Raw genomic sequence first — 27017 nt, 5'->3', positions numbered from 1 at the left:
TGCCGTGAAAGCGGTTGATGGTGCAGGCACTGCTCCCCCCGTAGCCCAGAGCTTTTTAGGATACCTGCTCAGAGCAGGTACTCAGAACCTAAGGGGCCACGACTTCTACATCGAAATTGGTTGGCGTGGTGCTCCAGTAAGCTCAGCACTTTCCGGACGCGCTTATCCGGCTTACCGTGGATGTGAGCATACCAGTGGCAGGAGGAGGGAGATAGTGGTGAAGGAAGTGAAGGATACAGAACTTCATATAACACAGGGACGGCTGTGGCGGGACAGGACGAGACTGAGGATGTAAGGACATCATGGTCCCTTTAGTAATGATTAGAATTTTTAGTATACAGAATTGGAACCCATGGCTTTGTACGGCCCAGGGTTGTTGCCAATGGAGAGATTTCAGACAATTTCCCTGCAGTATGGTTCAGTTGTGGACCTGTACATATATTTTCAAAAAATCAATCAATTCACAAATCTTTTTTCATTGGTTCAATAATTTGTTTTTTTTAAAAAAGCTTTTAGAAAATAAAAATGAGTTTATAATGTAAATAGTAAGCTTGTGAGCAGGGCCCTCTCACCTCTTTGTCTGGTTTACCCAGTATTGTGTATTACCGTGTTTGTTCCCAATTGTAAAGCGCTACGGAATATGTTGGCACTATATAAATAAATGTTGATGATGATGAAATGTGTTCAAATGTTCTTATTTGTGAGTTTCTATTAATTCCATTGTAGTTCAAAAGTCTGAGTTTTTTCCTGCCAGACCTGAAATCACCTAATACAATTTTCTACCAGTTTAGAAATATTTATAGCATCATCACCAGCTAGTTATATAGCGCCACTAATTCCGCAGCGCTGTACAGAGAACTCACTCATATCAGTCCCTGTCCTATTGGAGCTTACAATCTAAATCCCCTAACACACACAGACCAAGAGAGACTAATATCAATTTAATAGCAGCCAATTAACCTACCAGTATATTTTTGTAGTGTGGGAGGAAACCGGAGCACCCGGAGGAAACCCACGCAAACACAGGGAGAACATACAATCTCCACACAGCTAAGGCCATGGTCGGGAATTGAACTCATGACCCCAGTGCTGTGAGGCAGAAGTGCTAACCACTGAGCCACCGTGCCGCCAGCAGTGACGTGGTTAATGCTCCTCAGACAGCCCTCACATTTCTGACAGGTCACAGTGAGACCATACGGTAGAACAGAATACCTCTTCCTACAGATACCTGATCTGCCAGGACCCCCAGGCTGGGCTGGAGAGGATCCGTCAGGGTCTTCTCTCTGTGTCAGAGAATTACATTCTTTTGCTGCTGACAGAGGAACTTTCTCAACATTGCAGACAAGTTTGAAAAAAAAAAAAAAAAAAAGTGGGATAGATCAGCTCTGTGTGATCCCAACTACTGCAAGGCTGATGGACGATGGTTATTAGGACTGTAATTCTAATGTAGTGGATAGTTGACATTAGAGATGCTCACTGACCCCTGTGTTTTGGTTTTGGATCTGGATTAACTTCGTGTTTTGGTTTTGGCAAAACCGCCCTCACGGTTTTTTGGTTTTGGTTTTAGATCCCTATTTTTTTTCTAAAATCCCAATTTTATTTTTTGCTAAAATCACATAATTTGGCTCTTTTTTTTGTTTCTACATTAATATTACCCTCAATAACATTAATTTTCAGCCATTTCCAGTCAATTTTTGTCAAGTGACAAACAGGGTTCCCGACATTGCCGCTTTAAATTTAAATGGATAAAGGTCACACTGACGTCACACACTACTGCCGGAGAGCTGGACAGTCGGAAGGAGGTCCTGTCAGCCTTCTGCTGCCATCGGATATCTGCATAGTCGTTTTTCAGGTAAGTCTTTCAATATTGCTGTCGGCAGGGCCGCCATCAGAAATCGTCCCAGTACAAATGAAGCCGGCAGGGCCTCCCCGATGACCACCCCCCCTCCCTCCCAATGAACCAGGGCTATCTTTCCAACTGCGCACGATGGGTAGGTGCCCGGGGGCCCAGGGGAAAAGGGGGCCCACATGGCAATGAAAAAAAAATCACTGAACTTAATCAGTTAAGTTCAGGTAAGTTAAGGGGGCCCCTAATATATATATATATATATATATATATATATATATATATATATATATATATATATATACATACATACATACATACATACATACATACACACACACACACACACACACACACACACACACACACACACACACACACACACACACACACACCAAATATTGGCATTGTCCCACTAGAATCACAACATTTCACAGACTCTCTTGTTCTCTCCTACCTGTTCATCTCACTTTCCCCACCTGTGGCTGCAGGTTTCTTTAGTTGCGGCTTGTCTGGATCCTGGAATGTTGGGGGCCCTATTTGTAAAAGAAAATAGGTACATTTAGAAAATTACAGCCAGCCCCGGCGTTAAATCAATAGCACCCACGATTAATAATTAGGCCTTCCTCCAGCCCCAACATTAAAATAACAGTATTCACATTTAATAAATAAACCTATTTCCCTCCCTACAAACAGCCCCAGCAATAAATTAATAGTATGTATATTTCAAAAATATCACTGACATTAAATAATTCATAGTCACATTTAAAAAAGTGACCTCATTCTTCCCCACATTCAGTAGCCCCCAAACCACCCCATCTTAAAGTAATAGTCCGCACTATAAAATTGCCCAACCATTACCCCACAAACAAACTTGCACTCATTAATTAGCCGCCACCTACCTCACACTACAGTGCCACAAGCCCACTGTACCATCACACACAAATTACTGTGCCCCTTCATCACCATGTTTTGCCCCCTTATGATCACATTGCGCCCTCCATGCTGCTTTTCCCCCTTCACCTGGCCCCCCCATTATCACACTGTGCCATCCTGCCCCCCTCTCCATCACTGTGCCTTCCTGCCCCCCCTCTCCATCACTGTGCCTTCCTGCCCCCCCTTTCCATCACTCGGTGACTTTCCTCATACTGTGCCTCTCTCCCCCCCCCTTTTTCCTCATACTGTCTGTGACACTCACTCCCATTTTTCTTCATACTGTCTGTGCCTCTCAGCCCCCTTTTTCTTCATACTGTCTGTGCCTCTCACCGCCATTTTTCTTCATACTGTCTGTGCCTCTCACCCCCATTTTTCTTCATACTGTCTGTGCCTCTCTCCCCTACTTTTTCCTCATGGTGTGACTTTCTCCCTTTATTTACTTACCTTTGCCTTTCTATTAGCTTTTTTCCTGTCTTCTCTTCTCTTTTGTTCTGTCTTATTGCTTCTGTCTTGTTCCTCTCTGCACAGTTCCTCACTGAGTGTCAGGCGTGACTTGATGATGTCAGTGTAAATAGTGCAGAGAGGAAGAAGGAGGGATGGCGGTGCTGCGATCAGGTGAGTATCTCAATTTTTTTTTTCCCCCACTACCCTGCTCCCCCCACCAATGAACTACCGAACGCCAGCGAGCCCCCCCCCCCACTGCCGCCGGGCCCCCTGGTGAGCCCAGCCCCGGTACAAGAGTACCCCCTGTACCTCCCTTATGGCGGCCCTGGCTGTCGGTTTTTCCTGACATAATTTTTTTCTTGTAGGTCTTGTCTGTGTCGGAGTTCTTGTAATAGTCGAGCCATACCCAACCCCATTAACCTGATCCGGTTCATGATTTCAGTATTACTTTATTTATGCACAGGTAAGTTAATCTATTTGGCTGGGTCAGTGATTATCCCACCTGTTTCTACAGACAGATATCCTGAAAACCTGACCTGTTGGTAGCCCTTGTGGACTGATCTTGGACACCTCTGGTCTAGGAGCATCGGTTTGAATCCTGCTGGCGGCTCTTTGTTGCCATGTTTTGTAAACTCTACGAAGATGTCTAGTACAACTATATTATAGTGTTTTGACCCCGAGAATCAGTGTGCCATTATTATGGGACCCTCAAGTGTTAGTGGTTCTTCATTCTGGGACCCAAAGTGTCAGTATGTCCCCAAAAAGAGGTAGTTATCAATAGGAGAACCTTGTATGCAGAAAGAGGGGAGAAAGCCCCAAAAACTATCTATCTGGAGAGACTAAGAAAGAGAGAGACCCCGTGGATAGAAGGGGGCATTGTTACAGTGAAACAGAGGCAGAGGGGATCCCCACCATCAGGGGTACCCAAAAAGAAGGGCATCAATTGGGGTAGGTATCTCATGTTAAAAGTAACACCTCTGGAGAGAAGAGCTGTGTGCACATGGTGAAAGAATCAGGGGGAGTAAGGTAAATACTCCAGGAGAGTGTCCTCATGTAAGACACAGAATGTGGGAAATGTTTTATGTCAAGGGCAGTCTGACGTCATGCATGGTAGTAGTTACCAGCATCAGCATAGTTGTAAGTGATAGTCCCTGGATATGTGGATTATGGTCTGTACAGCAGCAGAAGTAGAGACCCTCTAAAAGTGCTCCCATACAGTAAGGAGGGGGGGGGGGTTGCATTAAGGCAGCATGCCACCAAGTTCTGGAATAGGGTCCCTGGTGTAGGGAATGGCATGCACATAAGAGGAGGAATCCCTGGATATTGGGATAGTTTAAGTAGAGGGGAACCTCTGACAAATGCCAACTGTATGCAAGTAAAGCTAGTGCCTTGTAAAGGGAAACTTGCCTTTACAAGTCAGCGCCGCTTTAAATTTTAGCTGTCAACTCGCCGAACTCCCGCGAGTTGACAAAACCAGACCATAATACATTTACCCCTTGGTGTTCCCGTCTCATACTTTTAGTCTGAAAGACATTTAGTTTACAAGACAGTGACAAGTGAACCATGCTGGTTAATTGGGACGCTCCTTCCGGTGTAATTACTATAGAAGTCACTGTGGTGACCACTGGGGATACACAGTAAATGAGTATTCATTGATGTGTTTAAGAACTCGTGTTATGTAGTGTAGTAAATCTATTGTCCCCTCTTAAACCTTTTCAATTCTGGGATACAGCTATGATATGATAATCACAGTATTACTCTACAGGGCTACAATGTATCATTACAGAAGGTAAAATATAAATGAGGACGATGGTCCATCTCATCTGAAGTGGGCGCTGATATATTGTCCTTCCCATCCCTGGTACATAGCACCATGAACATTTATATAGCTGTAAGTCTGAGTGGTAAGTGCCGCTCTCTATACAGAGATTATTACTGCCCAGTTAACCTGCTGCAGATTTGCCCACTTACCTGTGCTCCGTACTGATGTCTGGGCAGATGTCTGTCCCTCCACCAATCAGCTTGGATCATATTTGAAGAGTAATGTTTTTTTTATATGAAATTATCATCCAACTCACTATTATATATTTACAGTGCAACTAACGTTCTCCTAGAAACACTGAATCACAGCTGCCTTATAGGTCCGCGATGGTAGATTCCCAAAAAATACACAGACCTATATCCAATTATTTGTATCAAATCATATATTTTATTTTTATGTAAGAGATTTTTCCTGAGTAATATTCATAATATCCATCCAGATCCTTCTCGTTATTCCAGGGTTATATTCTTGCTGGTGACCAAGCCCCGTTGGGCTTGACGTGTGCTCATCCATTCCTCGTTCATCCACAGGTACGTCATTGGCACTTAACAGAGGTCCAGCTCCATGTGCCAGTGGTGATAGTAGTATGTGCTTAATGGTTTCAGTGGTTACCGACCAGGAATAGTCTTGTACTGTGAGCACCCCTATTTGCAGACAATCTGATAACGTACCAATAATCATTGCTAAATGTATCTTGTGATAATGATTTGGATGCAGACGGTTCACATGTTCAGAATTTTTTAGATTCCTACTAACAACAACATTCTGAATGGTCCGTCTGTTTCTGCTAGTTTCTATAAGGGGTTACAGGCGGCCTCAATGAGCAGAATACGCGACAGCTGTATTTCACACATTGCATACTAGGAGGGGGAATACAAGGCTTTTCCTGTTTTGGGCTAACAACGGACGAGCTGTATTTTCAGTGTGAGTTCTGTATCTGAACAGTTTTCCATTGTTTGTTACATTCATCTAAGAACAACAAATCACATAGAAGTGAACATAAGAAATGTATGATAATAATAAAAAAGGATCATACAAGCACCTCAGTATTACTATTCAGCAACCCTTGCAGGTGTACAGGGGTGTTGGCGCAGTCCAGCATCTCTGTGTTGGGTGCCAAAACACCATGTCCACTATAGGACACAAAGTCGGAATCCCTGCTCTTGTTCTGTTTATTAGTATCTCTAATATAATGTCCCAGGCCCAAGCAATAGATTAGGTTCTGCATCCAGCACACTGCACACCTTCAAAATAATTCTCCCAGATGTCTGAATGACGCTCTCCTTCTTGCAGTTTAGACTATGCCCAAGAACAAAGACCATCTCTTCCTCCGTTAACTGCATCTGAATCCTTCATGTTGAGGACTTCTCTGAGTGGGGGGCGTCCACACTCCTGAGAACACAGAGCAACCCTCGAACCACTCATTCTCTGATCCCCAATGTGGCTGTTAGAAAAGTAATTATGTGTGAACTTCTCTCCAAGAGAAATGACGGTAGAAGCAGGAATTGGGGTCTTCTCTTACAGTAGGCCAGGGCTGGCTGGTGGTGAAGACCCCTCCGTGTCACATCTAACCACCAGTGACTGAGAGGTCGGCTCTCACAATCCTGATACCAGTCCTCAGCTTCTCCATCAGTGGTTTCACGATCCAGGAGACCCTCCTCATGGTGTAAAGATCTGTCCCTCCACTCTGCAAGGCTTAGTTGTTGGGGTTTAGGGTACATGGTCTCTTGAACTCTTGGCCATACTCGTGAATCCATTTATTGGCCACTGCAGAGAAAAATAAAATCTGTAAAAATCTAAAAAAAAATGACTCCACAAGTAACTTCCTGAGACAAATGGATATTGTGACTAGATTGACCTCTTCAGATATAGAGTAACTTCCATTGAAGAGTAGATAAGTTACTTATCACCCTCCTCCGCCCTGTACCTTTCTACCTTGGGTACATCCTAAACACTATTAACCCTTCTTTCCCCCTCCCCTTCCGCTCCGCTGGCCACCAGTTGTGAAAGGCTATCCTGGATAAGGTGGGCAGTGTTTAGGAGTAGGATAGTGTAAAATACATAGGCCAGATACTGGCAGAGATAATAGTCCCCAAACTTCAGCACCGGGGAGGAGACACCAGAAGTGCGGCTTGCTGCTCCGGTTGTGGTACAAGACTCAGACAGCTCATCCTCCTTGTCATGCGGCAGCCATATAATAATCAACTACAAAAATGTTACTATTATTACTAATTTATAAAGTATCTCCCACATTGCTGTATGGATTAGACATACAAGGCACAATAGTACATACAAGGAATTAAATGAATTTTAAAAAACATTGAGCAACTGTAGGAATGTTAATCCCATTTGCATTATCTTCCTTGTTAGAAGATGTTTTGCTCACCCCATTTGTTCCCGATCAATACCGGGCAGCCGGCGTGCAGCGTGTTCTCGTTGCCGTCACCGTTTCTGTGGAGGTTCCACCAGAATATAGCTGCATTCTGAACGAAAGAGGGGAGAGTGATTTATGGGGCTCATAAGAGGCAACCAGAGGAGAATTCCTCACGTTTTTCCAAACTACTACTTTATACACACAAATAAATGCCACCGACGTCACGGCTGTGTGATATTTATAAGTCCTGTCCTTTAACAGATTCGGAGCCATAGGGGCCTCATTGACAAATTAACAGCTTCTCACAAGAGACATGAATTAGGATTGGGAACCTGATTTTGGACCTTTAGCTGAAGAAGATTATTGGGAGGGGAGGTAAGACCACATCCATTTACACCATAATCAAAGAGACGGCCGAAAATATATTATCGGTGGTACCTTACCCCAGTCAAACTCCGTAGTGATACTGCAAAGCTGTGGGTCTCATTATTATTTTGTTGTATTAATCATGGTAATCATAACATCCTTATTATGGTTAATTGTCACATTTATTCCTACTTTAAGATCATTGCAGATACCGCAATCTTCCTCTTGTTAGGCCAGTCTGCCTATATCTGCTTCACATTCATTCATTCATTCATTTATCATTATTCTGATCATAGATAATCACAAACAGCCCTGATATCCTACAGATATTATTACAAACTAAAATACCAGCCGTACACACACACAATCAGCTCATAAGCATAAGAAATGTTTGTTAACATTTGTTTTGGCAGCGAAAAAAACCACATTTACATTATTATTATTATAATATTTCTTCTTGCATATGAATGGAAGTAGCAATACAATAAATAAAAAATAAAGGTGTGTAATAAAAACCGACCTTTACCATATGTGTGTAATGTAAGCTTACCTTTACCATATGTGTGTAATATAAGCTTACCTTTACCATATGTGTGTAATGTAAGCTTACCTTTACCATATGTGTGTAATGTAAGGGTTACCTTTACCATATGTGTGTAATATAAGCTTACCTTTACCATATGTGTGTAATATAAGCTTACCTTTACCATATGTGTGTAATGTAAGCTTACCTTTACCATATGTGTGTAATATAAGCTTACCTTTACCATATGTGTGTAATATAAGCTTACCTTTACCATATGTGTGTAATGTAAGCTTACCTTTACAATATGTGTGTAATATAAGCTTACCTTTACCATATGTGTGTAATGTAAGTTTACCTTTACCATGTGTGTGTAATGTAAGTTTACCTTTACCATATGTGTGTAATGTAAGCTTACCTTTACCATATGTGTGTAATGTAAGTTTACCTTTACCATGTGTGTGTAATGTAAGGTTACCTTTGCCATATGTGTGTTATGTAAGCTTACCTTTACCATATGTGTGTAATATAAGCTTACCTTTACCATATGTGTGTAATGTAATCTTACCTTTACCATATGTGTGTAACGTAAGCTTACCTTTACCATATGTGTGTAATGTAAGTTTACCTTTACCATATGTGTGTAATGTAAGTTTACCTTTACCATGTGTGTGTAATGTAAGCTTACCTTTACCATATGTGTGTAATGTAAGCTTACCTTTACCATATGTGTGTAATGTAAGTTTACCTTTACCATGTGTGTGTAATGTAAGGGTTACCTTTACCATATGTGTGTAATATAAGCTTACCTTTACCATATGTGTGTAATATAAGCTTACCTTTACCATATGTGTGTAATATAAGCTTACCTTTACCATATGTGTGTAATGTAAGCTTACCTTTACCATATGTGTGTAATGTAAGGGTTACCTTTACCATATGTGTGTAATATAAGCTTACCTTTACCATGTGTGTGTAATGTAAGTTTACCTTTACCATATGTGTGTAATGTAAGGTTACCTTTACCATATGTGTGTAATGTAAGGGTTACCTTTACCATATGTGTGTAATATAAGCTTACCTTTACCATATGTGTGTAATATAAGCTTACCTTTACCATGTGTGTGTAATGTAAGTCTACCTTTACCATGTGTGTGTAATGTAAGCTTACCTTTACCATATGTGTGTAATGTAAGGGTTACCTTTACCATATGTGTGTAATATAAGCTTACCTTTACCATGTGTGTGTAATGTAAGTTTACCTTTACCATATGTGTGTAATGTAAGTTTACCTTTACCATATGTGTGTAATGTAAGTTTACCTTTACCATATGTGTGTAATGTAAGTTTACCTTTACCATATGTGTGTAATGTAAGCTTACCTTTACCATATGTGTGTAATGTAAGGGTTACCTTTACCATATGTGTTTAATGTAAGGGTTACCTTTACCATATGTGTGTAATGTAAGTTTACCTTTACCATATGTGTGTAATGTAAGTTTACCTTTACCATATGTGTGTAATGTAAGTTTACCTTTACCATATGTGTGTAATGTAAGCTTACCTTTACCATATGTGTGTAATGTAAGGGTTACCTTTACCATATGTGTTTAATGTAAGGGTTACCTTTACCATATGTGTGTAATGTAAGTTTACCTTTACCATATGTGTGTAATGTAAGCTTACCTTTACCACAGGTGTGCTGAAATTAGCATGGATAAATGCTGTAGCTCCTCCCACATCTACAGAACTCAGCTGAAATAAAACAGCGACAATTCTCAGACAGGAACAAATAAGAGAAAACTCATCTCTGGTTACTATGACAACTAACGAGTCATTAGGTGACTCCTTAAGATTTGGTCTGAAAACATTTTTTTTACAGATAATATCACCTCTCTTTAAAAATGTGTCATTACCACATAGAACATCTCAAGAGGACTTGTCGAGATGACAGTGATGATCATTTACCAAAATATGGAGAAATGCTATTACTTCCCCTATTCCTCCCTATTGATACCAGTAAGTGCAAGGTTGGTTACACACAAACCATTGTAATAAGCACATTAAAAGGTTTAACAAATGTAATAAAAACAGCCTGTTCCCATTATTTATTAAAGACATAGAGGAGGACACAAAGAACAGTATATATAGTCAAAATAAAATATTACTCAGGGATGGAATTAAGCTGAGGTTTGTGTTCATAGCTAGTTGGGACCTCACTACAGGGTTCAGAAACAATGTAAAGTTTAGGTATGCCCAGTGTGGGTGTCATTGTCTGAAGGCTTAAAGGGCAGGCTATAAAGTTCCATGGAAGAGTGAAGCTGCCCTCCTTCCCATCCCTGATTGCTGGTTCCAGAGTTGGAATTTGGTTGGATGCTGCCTGCAATGGGGAAGGTGCTTCTCCCAGAGCTGTAACTTAAAATTTTAGCGCCTGGGGCGAGAAGGGAAACTGGCACCTCCCTTGCCCGCAATGTTAACCAAATGAACCTAAAATATTCATAAACTGCGCCCCCCTTCAGCACTGCGCCCTGGGTAGTCACCCCTCTAGCACAGCCCTAGTTACGGCCCTGGCTCCCCCTTCTTTTTGGTGTGCGTCCGGTGGATCTGCTTGGTGACGGAGCTTTCTGGGTGTGGTTGCGGCTCTATGGCTGGTGCAGCCCTTGGTTTTGTCAGAGAACACTGTGCAGTCGGCGAGCAAAGATGGTGGGGTGCACATTGCTTGTACTGAGGCATTAGGAACCCGTTTCCCTTTGAAAAGTCGGCTTAGGTTTTGGTGTTAGTACCGTCCGTGGGGGTGGGCTTGTGGGATGCATTATGTTAGCACAGAAGGGTTTTCAGGTTCTGGAATAACTGGGATAAATTTTAAAGATAAATGTTAAACGTGCGCTCAGGTACAAGTGGGTAAGTGACCCGCGATTGGAAATTTGGATTGGCTTTGGACCTTTGCCGATCTGCTCACCATTTCCCCCCCCCCACACCATGCAGTGTGTTTATTTGGTTAGATAAACTCCTCTTTACTTGTCACAAGTTATGTGTTGTGTCTATTATTTATATTACAGTGTGTACTGTCCTGCATAGTCCTATCATGGACGATTCTCCTCCAAATGGTCTCAAATGTATCCTGCACTTTGCAAGTAGAATTGAGGCTTTGTGTGTGTAGAGGGGCCACAATACTGCAAGCATTGCGCACAGCAAATCATTATTTTTTTGTCCAGTTGGTAGATGACCCTTTTGGGTGTGTTAGAGAATTAAAGCTTTTGGGACAACCCTTTCTATCCTTTTCCAAAAGTATCTTATTTTATACACCGCTAGAATGCCTGCTGTATCTGCCTCCTCCCTCCCATTCACATAGTGGAATCAGACAGAAAAGGTATCGATTAAGAAAGGATAGATCCGTAGAACAAGCCGTTCTGGAAGAAATATGTATAGCTTTTAATTAAATCAGAAAATGTCTTTCCAAGCAAGATGAGTGCAGGATAATAATCTTATAACCAATAACCAGACAAGACTTACATAGATCATGAATGTGGCCATCCGGTTGCCGGTATTTATTCGGTACAAAGGACTCTTTCTGGACTGAAATAGAAAACCGTGGGTGACATTTAACACAATGAACGTACGACACCGTCTTCCTTACTTACAGTCAGGAGGAAATCCAGCTAGAAGGAGCAATTTTGCACCTTGGCAAAAACCAAATCGCTCAGCAAGTGGGGCAAATGTAATAATATAATAATATAATAATTAGATTTTTCATTATAAGAAGTGGCCTCTTTGCTCTCACATGTGATCCTGGTGGGCCAGACTTGTAAATAGTTCAGGGGCAAATGCAGGATTTGTAGAGGGGGGTTTCCACACCACACCGCCAGTGGGCGTGACCCGCATGCATGGGGGCGTGGCTATAATATTAGACAGTGCTTGGCTGCTCTCCAACTCTTCCTATCCCCATAATATATATGGACAATGCTGTGTGCACTACTGTTAGGTGCACGCAGCTCTCCCTTTTCAAGCAGAGCCGTGTGAAACGGGAGCAGGGTCCAGCCACCTCAATTAGACAGTGCCCCAGGCTTGAAGGTGGGTTTCCAGGCACTAGGAACCCCCCTCCTCCCCTCGGTTTGCCTATGTAGTTGTTCCTTTGGCTGATAACAGGTATACAGAATAATATAAGGATTATTGAAAGCGCTGTGAAGCCCGTAATGGAATATTTAAGACTGAGGTTGTGTTTTGTCTGTGCGCGGTTGGCACTTACCGTGGCATGATCGAAGTGTGGCTCATAATGACCCCCAATGCCGTAATTCACCACCTGCAGGTGCTCAGCATATGGGACCTGGACGTTTAGTCCGGTGGCTGCTCCGATGCGAATATCCAACCTTCTGATAGCTGGATCAGCCGTGTCCTTCAGCCAGGCACTGCGAGACGGAAGATACAACAGTTCAACAATTGTGGGTTTTTCTATCGTGATCTGGGACAAATTCCAAGGAATATTAACAAGATAATAAAACAACCACTTACAACCCCCCCCCCCCCCCCCCCCCCGAAAAAAAAATAACATACACACAATAAACCATTTTATGACTCATTCAGAAACATTTAATACTTTGTACATAGGTTTTGTATAATCATAACACAATTGTCATGTTGATCAATTTTCTTCTCTAGTGATTTTAATATATTTGTAATAAAACTTGTGGATGTTGTTTTGCAAATGAGTTGATTAGACTGTTCTACCATATCCATTATACGTTATACTAATATAATAGAACTATTTTGTAGTTTTATATTATTATATTATCGCAGCTGGCGCTTCAGGTTGTGTTTTGGAGTTTACAAGTAAATACCCTATTTGTGCACACAGAGGAATATTACTAATCTCATAATATATATATTATTTTGACTTTATGGAATTTAGGAGACAGGCAGAGGCTTTGTGAACCAATAGTGAGAGATATCCATTGAGGACTAATAAAAACTAAACACAAACAATAATGAGAGCCAGTAAAGAAGAAACGGCTTTAGGATCAGTGGTCTACGGAGGAGCAGCCCCTCTAACAGTAATCCCGCCACACTCTTCAACACCCCCTTTTAGTTAGATTTCTGTGTCTCTGATGGTTCAGATAAAGCAGATGGCCGGTCAGTTATTTAACTCATATTGCTCAATTGATAACAAGCTAATTTGCTAATATTTTATTAATTTCTTTACGGTTAAAATACATTGGTAAAACGTATCAGTCTTTCTGTAACACTAACACTACACATACTTTTCACAGATGTCATTTTATGCCTACAGGTTTGGTGTAAATAGCACCCAAAGTTACATAAAAACGTTGTTTGTTGGCCAGGGATGTACTACGTTATATCCTAAAACACAAAGGAATCTATGAAGATGCTGAAAGAGAATTTCGGGGAATTATTTACCTTTTGCTTATTCTGTATTCCACCTGGGACTGCTTCTCTCCCGAGGCCACTACAGACCTCTGCAGCTGGGAAACAGAGAGTAATGATACGTGATTAGCGCACAGTGTGACACAACGTGTAATGATACGTGATTAGCGCACAGTGTGACACAACGTGTAATGATACGTGATTAGCGCACAGTGTGACACAACGTGTGATGATACGTGATTAGCGCACAGTGTGACACAACGTGTAATGATACGTGATTAGCGCACAGTGTGACACAACGTGTAATGATACGTGATTAGCGCACAGTGTGACACAGCGTGTGATGATACGTGATTAGCGCACAGTGTGACACAACGTGTAATGATACGTGATTAGCGCACAGTGTGACACAACGTGTGATGATACGTGATTAGCGCACAGTGTGACACAACGTGTGATGATACGTGATTAGCGCACAGTGTGACACAACGTGTGATGATACATGATTAGCGCACAGTGTGACACAACATGTGATGATACGTGATTAGCGCACAGTGTGACACAACGTGTGATGATACGTGATTAGCGCACAGTGTGACACAACGTGTAATGATACGTGATTAGCGCACAGTGTTACACAACGTGTAATGATACATGATTAGCGCACAGTGTGACACAACATGTGATGATACGTGATTAGCGCACAGTGTGACACAACGTGTGATGATACGTGATTAGCGCACAGTGTGACACAACGTGTGATGATACGTGATTAGCGCACAGTGTGACACAACGTGTGATGATACGTGATTAGCGCACAGTGTGACACAGCGTGTGATGATACGTGATTAGCGCACAGTGTGACACAACGTGTGATGATACGTGATTAGCGCACAGTGTGACACAACGTGTAATGATACGTGATTAGCGCACAGTGTGACACAACGTGTAATGATACGTGATTAGCGCACAGTGTTACACAACGTGTAATGATACATGATTAGCGCACAGTGTGACACAACATGTGATGATACGTGATTAGCGCACAGTGTGACACAACATGTGATTATACGTGATTAGCGCACAGTGTGACACAACGTGTGATGATACGTGATTAGCGCACAGTGTGACACAACGTGTGATGATACGTGATTAGCGCACAGTGTGACACAACGTGTGATGATACGTGATTAGCGCACAGTGTGACACAACGTGTGATGATACGTGATTAGCGCACAGTGTGACACAACGTGTAATGATACGTGATTAGCGCACAGTGTGACACAACGTGTAATGATACGTGATTAGCGCACAGTGTGACACAGCGTGTAATGATACGTGATTAGCGCACAGTGTGACACAACGTGTGATGATACGTGATTAGCGCACAGTGTGACACAACGTGTGATGATACGTGATTAGCGCACAGTGTGACACAACGTGTAATGATACGTGATTAGCGCACAGTGTGACACAACGTGTAATGATACGTGATTAGCGCACAGTGTGACACAGCGTGTGATGATACGTGATTAGCGCACAGTGTGACACAGCGTGTAATGATATGTGATTAGCGCACATTCCTCTTCTGGTTAGTGATCCAGGCAGATACGTAATGGAGAATCTGCTTTCTGGGTATAGATGTTTTATTATTATGTACCCTACATATGATGTAAACAGAGGGGTACAGTATGGTACGCAAAATGCTGCGCACTACAAGTCCCACACAGGTCTCCCCCTCCCCCACGCCACATTTTCACACGCTATGCCGCCTCACAAGGTGACAGTTTTGGCACAAATACTAAAGAAGGGGCACTGTGCACTGAGAATTACACCCAGCGTAAAGGATAAGAGAAGTGGCACTGTGCACTGAGAATTACATCAGCATAAAGGATAAGAGAAGTGGCACTGCGCACTGAGAATTACATCCAACATAAAGGATAACAGAAGTGGCACTGTGCACTGAGAATTGCAGCCAGCATAAAGAATAAGTAGCACTGTGCAGTTGATGAAATACAATATATACTGAGAATTGTACAGATATCACATTGCAGTCTCCATTACCAGTCACATTACACAGGGCGCTGCCCGTCGGCTACTCTGCAGAATGAACAGCTTTAACTGGCTGCAGTTCAGAGGCCACTGACTATTTTTCCGTGGATGAAGACTATGACTGTGCCTGTGGATTCTACCCCTGGACCAGGGCGGTAACTAACTAGGGGGCTGCTATGCGTCCTGGCGGCGAGAGGCCCCGCTCTGCTCTGGTGTATGTGCGGGAGGTGGATACATGTGCGGTGGAGCCACGTCTGGGCTTTCAGCTCCACACATGCTTAGAAGTACACAGCGGGGCCCTATGGAGCCGTGAGCAACAAATTATGGGCCCCGCATACCCAATGCAAAACAAACGCTACAGGGATTATCAAACGCTGGTTACACCCCTGCTCTGGAGTCTGAATACATACTGATTCCAGTGTCAACACTTGGCTGCCCCTTACCTGGGAGCTCTGCCAGCACTGACAGAACCAGTGCCACCTGGATCTCATAGAAATCACATACAACTACTATCACATCACCAGGCAACAGTGGGAAACAACTTCTGGCTTATCAAAGACAAAAACAAAATAAAAGCAAATGATTACAGTTACAATATATATCCCTCTTTCTGTGCAAAGTAACATAATGGGAGTAAAGTGCACATACATACAGTATAGACTTATAATGCAGAGAAGTAAGAGATTGTCAGTGTAATGTCTGGGGTTGTTCTATATACAGCACTTTTGGATAAGATGATGATTCATCCCTCATCCCCTCCTTACTCCGGGTTCTCAGCCAGATAATATCTGCAGAAGGAAAAAGCTGCATCATTATACTGGATTGTTTCTCCGACTTCTAAGAATGTATCACTGAGAAATTTATGATCTGTATTACTGACTATAACTGCCCAGAAAATGTGTTTGTTTTGTATCCAGGGCAATAATGGCTTTAATGATCTCACTGTCAAGTCGCACTATTAAAATAAATGTAGCTCTTTAAATACAAGGCTCATTGGTGTTAGAGGGCAAATACACTTTTCTAAGATTTGGCTTATTGCAGTATTCACACAGTTAGTGTCCTTCGTGCAACAATGCTGAATGTGTTGGTTATTTGAAATGTAAAAGAGTGAGAGGGATGTAAGTGAAAGCTGCATATTTTAAATTTTTTTCACGTTTTTTGGTTTTTAACGTGGAGAGACCTTCTTTGTTTGGTAGCCAGCACTAAAAGGTTCAGTGTAAACTGGATCTAATAGATCCATGTAAATTGGGTCTATCAAAAATGGGGTTGAGAGAACTAGCAGGCAGGAGAGACCTTACGGTATCAAATTTTCATGTCCTGCTTGTCCGCCAGCTTATTATAAGATCATCAAAATGCTCACAGCATCACAGATTATTTTCAGGATAGGAGAATTATGACTTTTATGGGAGGTAATAACTAGTAATGACTAGTAATTATGTTAATGGGATTGGCAGGTAAAATGCTAAATGTTTGTTAAGCCTCTAACTCTGGGTCTCCTAAGATGACAGTCTGAACACACTAATTTAGGGATTGCTAGAGTGTCCATCCTCCAATTGAACCCCTGCCTATATCCAGTGTTTAAGATAACCTGAGGACCCCACACATTTACCCAGCCCACTCTCCTTGTTGGAAGTTTCAGTAAAACATTTAAAACGGCGTCATAGTTTCTACCATCAGCCACATACTGTTTAGGAACACTGAGAATTATAGGACGCTCCTTTCACAAGTATAATGTTTTCAGCAGCAAATAATGGGATTGGTTGGGCAGTGACATAATTCTGCATTAGGTGGATTATTAGAGATTACTAACAGCGGGGTTCCACCACAAATATGGTTCTGTAAAATTTCATCGGGAACGTTAATGCGGCAAGGCAGACCGTACATCTTCTATGCCAGTTCAATAGCTAATGAACATTAATTAATAATTCATGTCTGTATATTGAGACAGTGAGGGTCATTGACAAAGCCAACCCGCAAATTCCTTTATTAAACTACCAACAATTATTGGTAGTGTAAGTAGATAACACAGTATGATTGGTGGACCTGGGCTAGAGCCGCTAAGGGCCAGGCACACGATATGCATCAAGGAACAGAAGATCTGCAAAACCGTAATTTAATTTAATGAAATTAGATATATAAACAAGTTGGTAGGTGTTGAAATTGCTGGTGCACTTTAAACCCGTGCCAATGAGCTTAAACAAAATCTACCAGCAAAATGGTTGTGTTGGTATTAAATTTAACCTGAAAAAAAAACCTAAGAAACAAACCCCCAATGTGCATCAGAGTAATGCAGAGTCTGTAGAGGTTGGTGGAATTACCCCAATTGATCACATAACATGACGATTATATCTCTAACACATAAAATGAATGAGGGCCAATGTCCCCTTACTTTCATGCTGTAAACTAAAGGTTTAAAACTGAGTGATTCTAGCTCTTATTTATCTAGTACATTCTAGGCAATGACAGCTAGAATCTGATTGGTTGCTGTGGTCAACGCCTCCACTTTTCATTTTTGGAAGGTTTACCAAATCTGCCCCTGTGTGTCATGGCTATTGTTCTGGGTTATGGATAGAATTGTGCATTTCCCTAATTCTTTTTGTTGTATTTCAAAACACCGGAGCAGGAAAGGTAAAGGGGTGCAACATGGAGTGACGGAGTGTGAACCTATAAGAGAGTTTTTTTTATCTATCTATATGATATCTAAAAAATTAACCATTGAGATTCCTATCCCTAAGAGGGATATACTTTCTTGTTTGGAAATGACCATCGATGACTTATCTGAGCAACGACATTACATGACGTCAGACAATACAATGGTGGATAGAGCAGAGATCTCTCCCTGGCCGTGAAACTCTCCAACTCACCCAGGGAGCTGCCAGATCCTTCATCCTCTCTGCCTCCAGGTCACTGACGAAGTCGTGGTAGAGAACTACGTGCGGAGCCAGACTCACAATCTCTTTCTTCAGGGGCTGAAGTATAAGATAGGGGCTGCTGTTCGTGTCGAAAGAGCACAGGATCGCTGGATCCTCATATAGTTTTGGCTAAAGGGAAACAAACAAAGTTGTGTACATGATGGAGGGAAGATCTGTGTTCACTGTGAACGACATTTGGGGAAACATATGAAAATTAACATTTTTTAAAAAACAATACAAATGTGACCCTAATTTAAGACTTCATTTATCCTGAACCTTGCTGAGCTCTCCCTGAACAAATGCTTTTTCTTGCCAACTCTTTAAGATGAATCTACAAGGAGCAGAAATACTTTCACCACCCATGAATCTGGGCAGGAGACCTAAAATAGGAACCTTTTGGAAGTAAAGATGGGTGGGAAATTTGCTCTAGTTATTCCCCCCTCTTCTTCGGAGCCTAATCCTTCCATACCTGGGAACCCAACGTCTGACACAGCCCCTCATAAATATTTCTTGTCCTCAGATTGGTGACATTGGGTCTCTGCAACCAGGGATCATCCATCAATCCGCTGGCCGGATTCTCATCTAAGATCTTCTCATACTTGGCAACGTTTTGAGCCAGTCTCTCGTTATCTGGATCTGTGGCAGATACATGAGAATAGAAAGACGCAAATGTTAGGAGGTCACACTTACTCCGAATACACAAACTCCTCCAGTCACCTTCCACTGCGTTATAATAGCTTAAAAATACATTTTTAGATTACAATACAACATAAAAATGCTAAAACACATAATAAACTCTATAATACACAAAACACAGAAAACACGTTTTATAACAAATTGGGACAGGAGATGGTAGGTACAGAAAAGGAAAAAGATGTTTATGTATATCCTTCACACCCTAGTCAGTGGGAATGGTTAAGAAGTTTAAATCTTGGTTTCACAAACATTTTTACATTTTAGATTTGTACACAATTCAGTTGGGGGTAGGACGGGGAATTCCGGAGAGAACACAAAAGGAAGGGGAATTCCAACGCAGAAACGCCTTAGAAACGCGACAAATTCCACAGCTGAAAGTGGAATGAGGCAGAAATTTCACACAACAGCCTTGAATATTTCACTCCCCTCTACAAAACAGGTAACGTTTGCAGAGAAAAGACCAATAGCTTTAACCATTGTTTTGCAACGGCATAAACATGAATAAAATGTTTGCAAATTAGATTGTTATCATTGGAGGAAAATTAATTATTGAGCGTTTCTCTCATTTATCAAAACCATCAGGGACATAGGGGCCGTTTATCAAAGCTCTATTGCCAGCCACAACAGCCATTTTCCCAAGCAATAGGGCTTGTTTTCAATTCCCCCTATATATGGAGGGGGGTCTCTTTGGCAAAGGCTCCACCATTCTTTTGCATGGGTGGAGCCAATTTCTCAAGTACCGTGGCAGTACTTGTTCCACCGCAAAACCTGTTCTCTGGATGTCATTAAAAGAAGAGGGCGACAAATATTTTTTTTCAGTCCAGGGGTAATTGTATTAAACTGCGGATTTTTCAAGTTTTGTCTTCAAAGACATTGCTGCTTTAAATTTTTCCCTGCAAAGTCGCAGAATATCGCCGACTTGCAAAATCTTAATACATTTCCCCCCAGATCTCTTTGAAAGTAAAGCGACTATTGTCCCACACACCGAAAATAATATTCAGGGTAGATATACTATAACTTATATATAATATCTACTGTAATATTTTTATGTATAAGAGCTTCCGTTTCTTTTTTTAAAAAAATAATTACATTTTGTATAATAGCAGTGAAAATGGAAGGTCAAACCAGTCTTCTAGTACCGCACACTTATTGATGGAATGGATAAGAAGCAGAAATCCTTGTTTCAAACATTCTTACATTACAGATTTGTGCACAATTCGGGAGTTACCATTTTTCCATTGTCATGAACATAGGGAACTTACAGTTATATATAAGGGATGAATCATAACTGCAGTGTAAATATGTTGAATGAATCCATTGATAAGTTCAGCTACGAAAGTGTAAATTGTGAAGACAGAAAGTCTGATGTAAATGTATTTGATGGCTCTGCACATTCCAGTGTTAGGAGATATCAGTGTCACCTGTGGTAGCTTCAAAGAGCTCTTGCTGTGAGCTATATCCTGACACAAGTTAGTTTTTGGACTCCTGAATAGACTTTGTGGGGCCGGTCACAGCTGGACATCCTTGAAACCCAAGACAGCATTTTGAAGGCCTATACATGTATACAGAAATATGAGCTTCAAAGGAAAATGTCTTCATAGTTTATATTTTGGGGAATCTGGGGCAACTCCATACTGAGGAGCAGAAATCACACCAGGGTTGTGAATGACAGGTACGGGTGGTATCTGGGAACAGCTAAAATCACATATCTTTGGAAAAGTTATGTCACATAATCAAAATTTCATCATGTTTGGTATCAAAAAGATGGACAGTCATAAGGGATTTATTAATGATAACATTGGATCTGTGTGACACTCCAGAGACAAGTTTGATCACATAGTAGAATTGGTTAGTAAATCAGGCAACATGCAAATAGTGATTAAATAAATTGTCACAGGCCACAACCCCCCAGGTGTAGAAAGAGGTGTGGAAGTGTCTTTAAAAGGCTGAGACCAGGTATAGCAAATTGTCAGACTTTTTTTGGGAAATCAATTCACATTGATAAGCTGTCCATCTTCCTAGCCAATTTTCCATGGCACAGATTATACAACTCAAGTAAGTGCTATTCTGAATGTATACCCTTTTATTTTAAACTGTTTTGCTTGTGTATGTCAATCTATTAATTGTTTATTCATTATTTTTCTTTATATCTGAATGCCCTGTACTTTTGTATATTAAATCTATAATTTAATATGTGGCGTCCTTGATATGCTAACGAATCCATTAGCTTGTTAAGAAGAATATAACTCGACCAAGTTAACCCTTTGAATGCCAGTGTGTAATTTGTTGATACATTTGATTAACAAGCTGTGTGTGCTTCTATTAACATTTGTGTAACAGTCTGGAGGTGTGAAAGTTAACACATTGTTTGCTGGTGTGGGTCTTGCTAGTCTGTGAGCAGCTAGAAGCCTTAAATGCCAGTGTGGGACAGTGTATTAGGGTTCTATTGTTCGTATTTAATAGGTGGTGGCAAACCTGAAGTGTGTGGGGGTGTGAGCGCTGTTTGGGGGCGATACAGTTGGTCTATAACTTGTGTGATAGGTAGAGAGACTGCGGGCTGGAATCGTGTGTCACCTCATACAGCGAACACCCCAAGGTCATGGCAGCTGGGACCGTATTCGTGACATTCATGTAAATGCCTGTTGCAAAACAAGTAAAGAGAAGGACCATACATTTATGTTGTAGTATTGATTATATTGACCAGGGTGTTATAATGCGTTTTATTCAATGGCTGTAGTGCACTTATCCCACTTAATGGATCAACACAGGATGTGTCTGTAAACTGCTCTTTGACTGCATTTGACTAAAGTAAGAGCAGCTATTACATCCATTTTCCAACTCCATCACACACTCTTTTATAGTGGAAGGAGCAGGGTCCCCAGCAGCACAGAGTATATCAGGAGATGAGTGATGTGTTAGTGAGGACAGGGCTGCATGTGACAGGGGCAGTGACATGATGTGAGGAGGGGAATGGAGGCAGCAGGAAGCCACAGACTGAGAGTTATATAGTGGAAGGAGCAGGGTCCCCCAGCAGCACAGAGTATATCAGGAGATTAGTGATATTTTAGTGAGGACAGGGCTGCATGTGACAGGTGCAGTGACATGATGTGAGGAGGGGAATGGAGGCAGGAGGAAGCCACAGACTGAGAGTTATATAGTGGAAGGAGCAGGGTCCCCCAGCAGCACAGAGTATATCAGGAGATGAGTGATGTGTTAGTGAGGACAGGGCTGCATGTGACAGGGGCAGTGACATGATGTGAGGAGGGGAATGGAGGCAGCAGGAAGCCACAGACTGAGAGTTATATAGTGGGAGAAGCAGGGTCCCCCAGCAGCACAGAGTATATCAGGAGATGAGTGATGTGTCAGTGAGGACAGGGCTGCATATGACAGGGACAGTGACATGATGTGAGGAGGGGAATAGAGGAAGCAGGAAGAACCAGACTGAGAGTTATATAGTAGTGGTTAGCACTTCTGCCTCACAGCACTGGGTCATGAGTTCTATTCCCGACCATGGCCTTATCTGTGCGGAGTTTGTATGTTCTCCTGGTGTTGGCGTGAGTTTCCTCCAGGTGCTCCAGTTTCCTCACACACTCCAAAAATATATTAGTAGGTTAAATGGCTGCTATCAAATTGACTCTAGTCTCACTCTCTCTGTCGTCTGTGTGTGTGTAAGGAAATTTAGACTGTAAGCTTCAATGGGGCAGGGACTGATGTGAATGAGTTCTCTGTACAGCACTGCGGAATTAGTGGCACTATATAAATAAATGTTGATGATGGAAAGAGCAAAGTCCCCAGCAGCATAGAGTATATCAGTAGATGAGTGATGTGATAGTGAGGACAGGGTTGCATGTGACAGGGGCAGTGACATGATGTGAGGAGGGGAATGGAGGCAGCCACAGACTGAAAGTTATATAGTGGAAGGAGCAGGGACTCCCCGCAGCACAGAGTAGTGATGTAAGGCTCCTGTCACATTGATGCAGAAGATTGTGGTGTTAAAATCTAAAAACATAGTTCTTGCATCCAACTTTTTCTTATGGAAAAAGTTAACTTTATAGGAAAGTTATATTTAAAAAAATATGTATGGGGCTCTGAGAATCCCTGTTGAGCATAGTGCAAGGTGCAGTATGGATACTAAAACATTTCCACCCAAAGCAGTTGAATACAGTAACATATATGTAATATAGACAAATGCTGTTACATACCATAGAGTAGACACTCACGGGAGAGATATAATGCCTGGGAAACATTCCCTGCCTGTAAGAAACGCACAGATATTAATATATAGTCTATAACATGTCTGGACTTACAGAATGTCCGATGGAAGTGAAAACCTTATTGAGCGGGCTGGTGTCCTGCAGATTTACATTTAGGACAGACAAAGCTGGAGGTGGAGTCTGAATGAGAACAGCTGTGAGCTGGAGCGTTAGCTGTAAGCTCATAGGACAAGGCTTCCTTATGAAACTGGTAAAGTCAATGTATCAATCTCTACAATAGTGATGCTCCCAGGTTTGGACAATGGTGTTTACGGTCATGTCTGGTAAGTGAGGACTATAATATCCCATAATGCATCAGTAAACTGCTGACATCTCTCTCTCTCACTCTCTCACATACATGGCAATATCCATTGTCCGATAAAACCCCCCCACAAAATCTCATACATCTATTTTTGTTCCTAAAGAATTATTGAAATGAAGTCAGCAGTGTATATAGTTGGAAAGGAAAGGCTTTGAAATGTGATATAAGACTTTCCAGCTTTAGTCTGTGGATGGGGAATGTCCTTGTACAATCCATAACCTCATCTGATGATTTTACCATATGAATAACAGCATCTCCCCCACCATACACCTCATATTACTATTGCAGGAGAGAGGGAGAATTCCACACAGAACACAAATGATAGGGAGAATTCCACCAACACAAATGATAGGGAGAATTCCACCAACACAAATTATAGTGAGAATTCCGCACAGAACACAAATGATAGGGAGAATTCCACCAACACAAACGATACAGAGAATTCCACACAGAACACAAATGATAGGGAGAATTCCACACGGAACACAAATTATAGTGAGAATTCCGCACAGAACACAAATGATAGGGAGAATTCCACCGACACAAACGATACGGAGAATTCCACACGGAACACAAACGATACGGAGAATTCCACATGGAACACAAATGATAGGGAGAATTCCACACGGAACACAAATGATAGGGAGAATTCCACCGACACAAACGATACGGAGAATTCCACACGGAACACAAACGATACGGAGAATTCCACATGGAACACAAATGATAGGGAGAATTCCACACGGAACACAAATGATAGGGAGAATTCCACACAGAACAAAAATGATAGGGAGAATTCCACCAACACAAACGATACAGAGAATTCCGCACAGAACACAAATGATAGGGAGAATTCCACACGGAACACAAATTATAGTGAGAATTCCGCACAGAACACAAACGATAAGGAGAATTCCGCACAGAACACAAATGATAGGGAGAATTCCACACAGAACACAAATGATAGGGAGAATTCCACTGACACAAACGATACGGAGAATTCCACACAGAACACTTATGACCATATTGAGCCTTAGAAATGAGACCTGCCATATTCCCCAGCAAAATGTGGAAATGTGGAATGAGGGTGGCCACAGGACTGCGTGGCAAGCAAATGTGTAAAAAAGCTCACTTGACCAAGAAAAGGGTTTCTAAAAATCGTTGGACGGGCTACTAAAATGGGGAAGGAGTGATAATTCATTTGGCTGAATTGCAAATAGGCCTAATTAATGTTTGCTAATTAGATTATTATCAATTGAGGAACATGAATGAGTGCCCAGCTCCCTTTGTCCCAGAACTGAAACTTTTTGAAATGTTTTTACATATTGATGTAAAAGAAGAGGCCTCACCCACTTGGTAAATTACCCAGAAATCTTTTCTCCTAATGAAAACAACTTAAACATCTAATAATGTTTGGTAGAGGGAGACACTGATGACTGTATTGCAATACTGAATATGACCACGTCTCCAACACTCCCCCTGTACTTCTCCCCCCCACTGTGGTTACAACAGGATATTAAATTCACATTTACCAGCTCTGGGACTAAACTACTCTGCTGAATGTGCTCTGGCTGAGATATATTTCCACTGTGCGGTTGAGGAAGACACCTGGAATCTATATAATTATTCTCAGCAGGTCCATTCAGATTACCTCTTTAATTCATGACATACTCTGGTTGTCTCAGAACACACACATGATCTACACCGATTTGACCACAAAATATCCTTGTCGCACAGCTGACAATTCCATTTGCCTTCTGAAGTAATAGGAAATACTGAGAGTGGGCGAGTAATTCACTGCTGCATAATTGGAAACAGTCTCTGGCACATACATCATCATCATGTCCTTATTGGTAGCTGTGCAGTTCTCATTGATGTATTGGAAAAATAACTAGCAGAAGACAAAACGATACCAATGGTCTTGTTGGCCCAATCTAAGACAAGTCCATCTTCTACTATGACTGACAACCAGATCCCTGAACTGACAACTGTGCCTGATCCCTCCGACAACTGTGCCTGAAACCTGCTCCGACAATTGCGCCTGATCCCTTCTCCGACAACTGTGCCTAAAACCTGCTCCAACAACAGTGCCTGATCCCTGCTCCAACAACTGTGCCTGATCCCTGCTCCGACAACTGTGCCTGATCTTTGCTCCAAAATCTGTGCCTGAACCCTGCTCCGACAATTGCGCCTGATCCCTGCTCCAACAACAGTGCTTGATCCCTACTCCAACAACTGTGTCTGATCCCTGATCCGACAACTGTGTCTGATCCCTGCAACGACAACTGTGTCTGATCCCTGCTCCGACAACTGTGCCTGATCATTGCTCCAAAATCTGTGCCTGAACCCTGCTCCGACAATTGCGCCTGATCCCTGCTCCGACATCAGTGCTTGATCCCTGCTCCAACAACTGTGCCTGATCCCTGCTCCGACAACTGTGTCTGATCCCTGCTCCGACAACTGTGCCTGATCCCTGCTCCGACAACTGTGCCTGACCCCTGCTCCACAACTGTGCCTGAGCCCTGCTCTGACAACTGTGTCTGATCCCTGCTCCGACAATTGTGCCTGAGCCCTGCTCTGACAACTGTGTCTGATCACTGCTCCGACAACTGTGCCTGATCATTGCTCCAAAATCTGTGCCTGAACCCTGCTCCGACAATTGCGCCTGATCCCTGCTCCAACAACAGTGCTTGATCCCTGCTCCAACAACTGTACCTGATCCCTGCTCCGACAACTGTGTCTGATCCCTGCTCCGACAACTGTGCCTGATCTTTGCTCCAAAATCTGTGCCTGAACCCAGCTCTGACAATTGCGCCTGATCCCTGCTCCGACAACAGTGCTTGATCCCTGCTCCAACAACTGTGCCTGATCCCTGCAACGACAACTGTGCCTGATCATTGCTCCAAAATCTGTGCCTGAACCCTGCTCCGACAATTGCGCCTGATCCCTGCTCCGACAACAGTGTCTGATCCATTCTCCGACAACTGTGCCTGATCCCTGCTCCGACAACTGTGTCTGATCCCTGCTCCGACAACTGTGCCTGATCATTGCTCCAAAATCTGTGCCTGAACCCTGCTCCGACAATTGCGCCT

General features: G+C 42.2%; 1 protein-coding gene across 1 annotated transcript in view; it reads right to left on the bottom strand.

The window, feature by feature from the left end:
• Positions 1 to 5313: 5313 nt before the first annotated feature.
• The window catches only part of P4HA3 (prolyl 4-hydroxylase subunit alpha 3), a 55637-nt gene continuing 33933 nt past the window's right edge, over positions 5314 to 27017 (bottom strand). Inside the window, exons 5-13 of the mRNA XM_075198490.1 lie at positions 23553 to 23604; positions 19124 to 19290; positions 18607 to 18783; positions 13724 to 13788; positions 12558 to 12717; positions 11825 to 11887; positions 9998 to 10066; positions 7435 to 7531; positions 5314 to 6815 (exon numbers count right to left, since the gene is read on the bottom strand). Of these exons, the coding sequence (XP_075054591.1) occupies positions 6745 to 6815; positions 7435 to 7531; positions 9998 to 10066; positions 11825 to 11887; positions 12558 to 12717; positions 13724 to 13788; positions 18607 to 18783; positions 19124 to 19290; positions 23553 to 23604 (921 nt within the window). The 3' untranslated portion in view covers positions 5314 to 6744. The remainder of the gene's footprint in view (positions 6816 to 7434; positions 7532 to 9997; positions 10067 to 11824; positions 11888 to 12557; positions 12718 to 13723; positions 13789 to 18606; positions 18784 to 19123; positions 19291 to 23552; positions 23605 to 27017) is intronic.

The sequence above is a fragment of the Mixophyes fleayi genome, chromosome 2, assembly GCF_038048845.1.
Source record: "Mixophyes fleayi isolate aMixFle1 chromosome 2, aMixFle1.hap1, whole genome shotgun sequence".
NCBI classification, from domain to species: Eukaryota; Metazoa; Chordata; class Amphibia; order Anura; family Limnodynastidae; genus Mixophyes; species Mixophyes fleayi.
The sequence above is the reverse complement of the archived record's forward strand: the minus strand, read 5'-3'. Positions and strand labels throughout refer to the sequence as shown.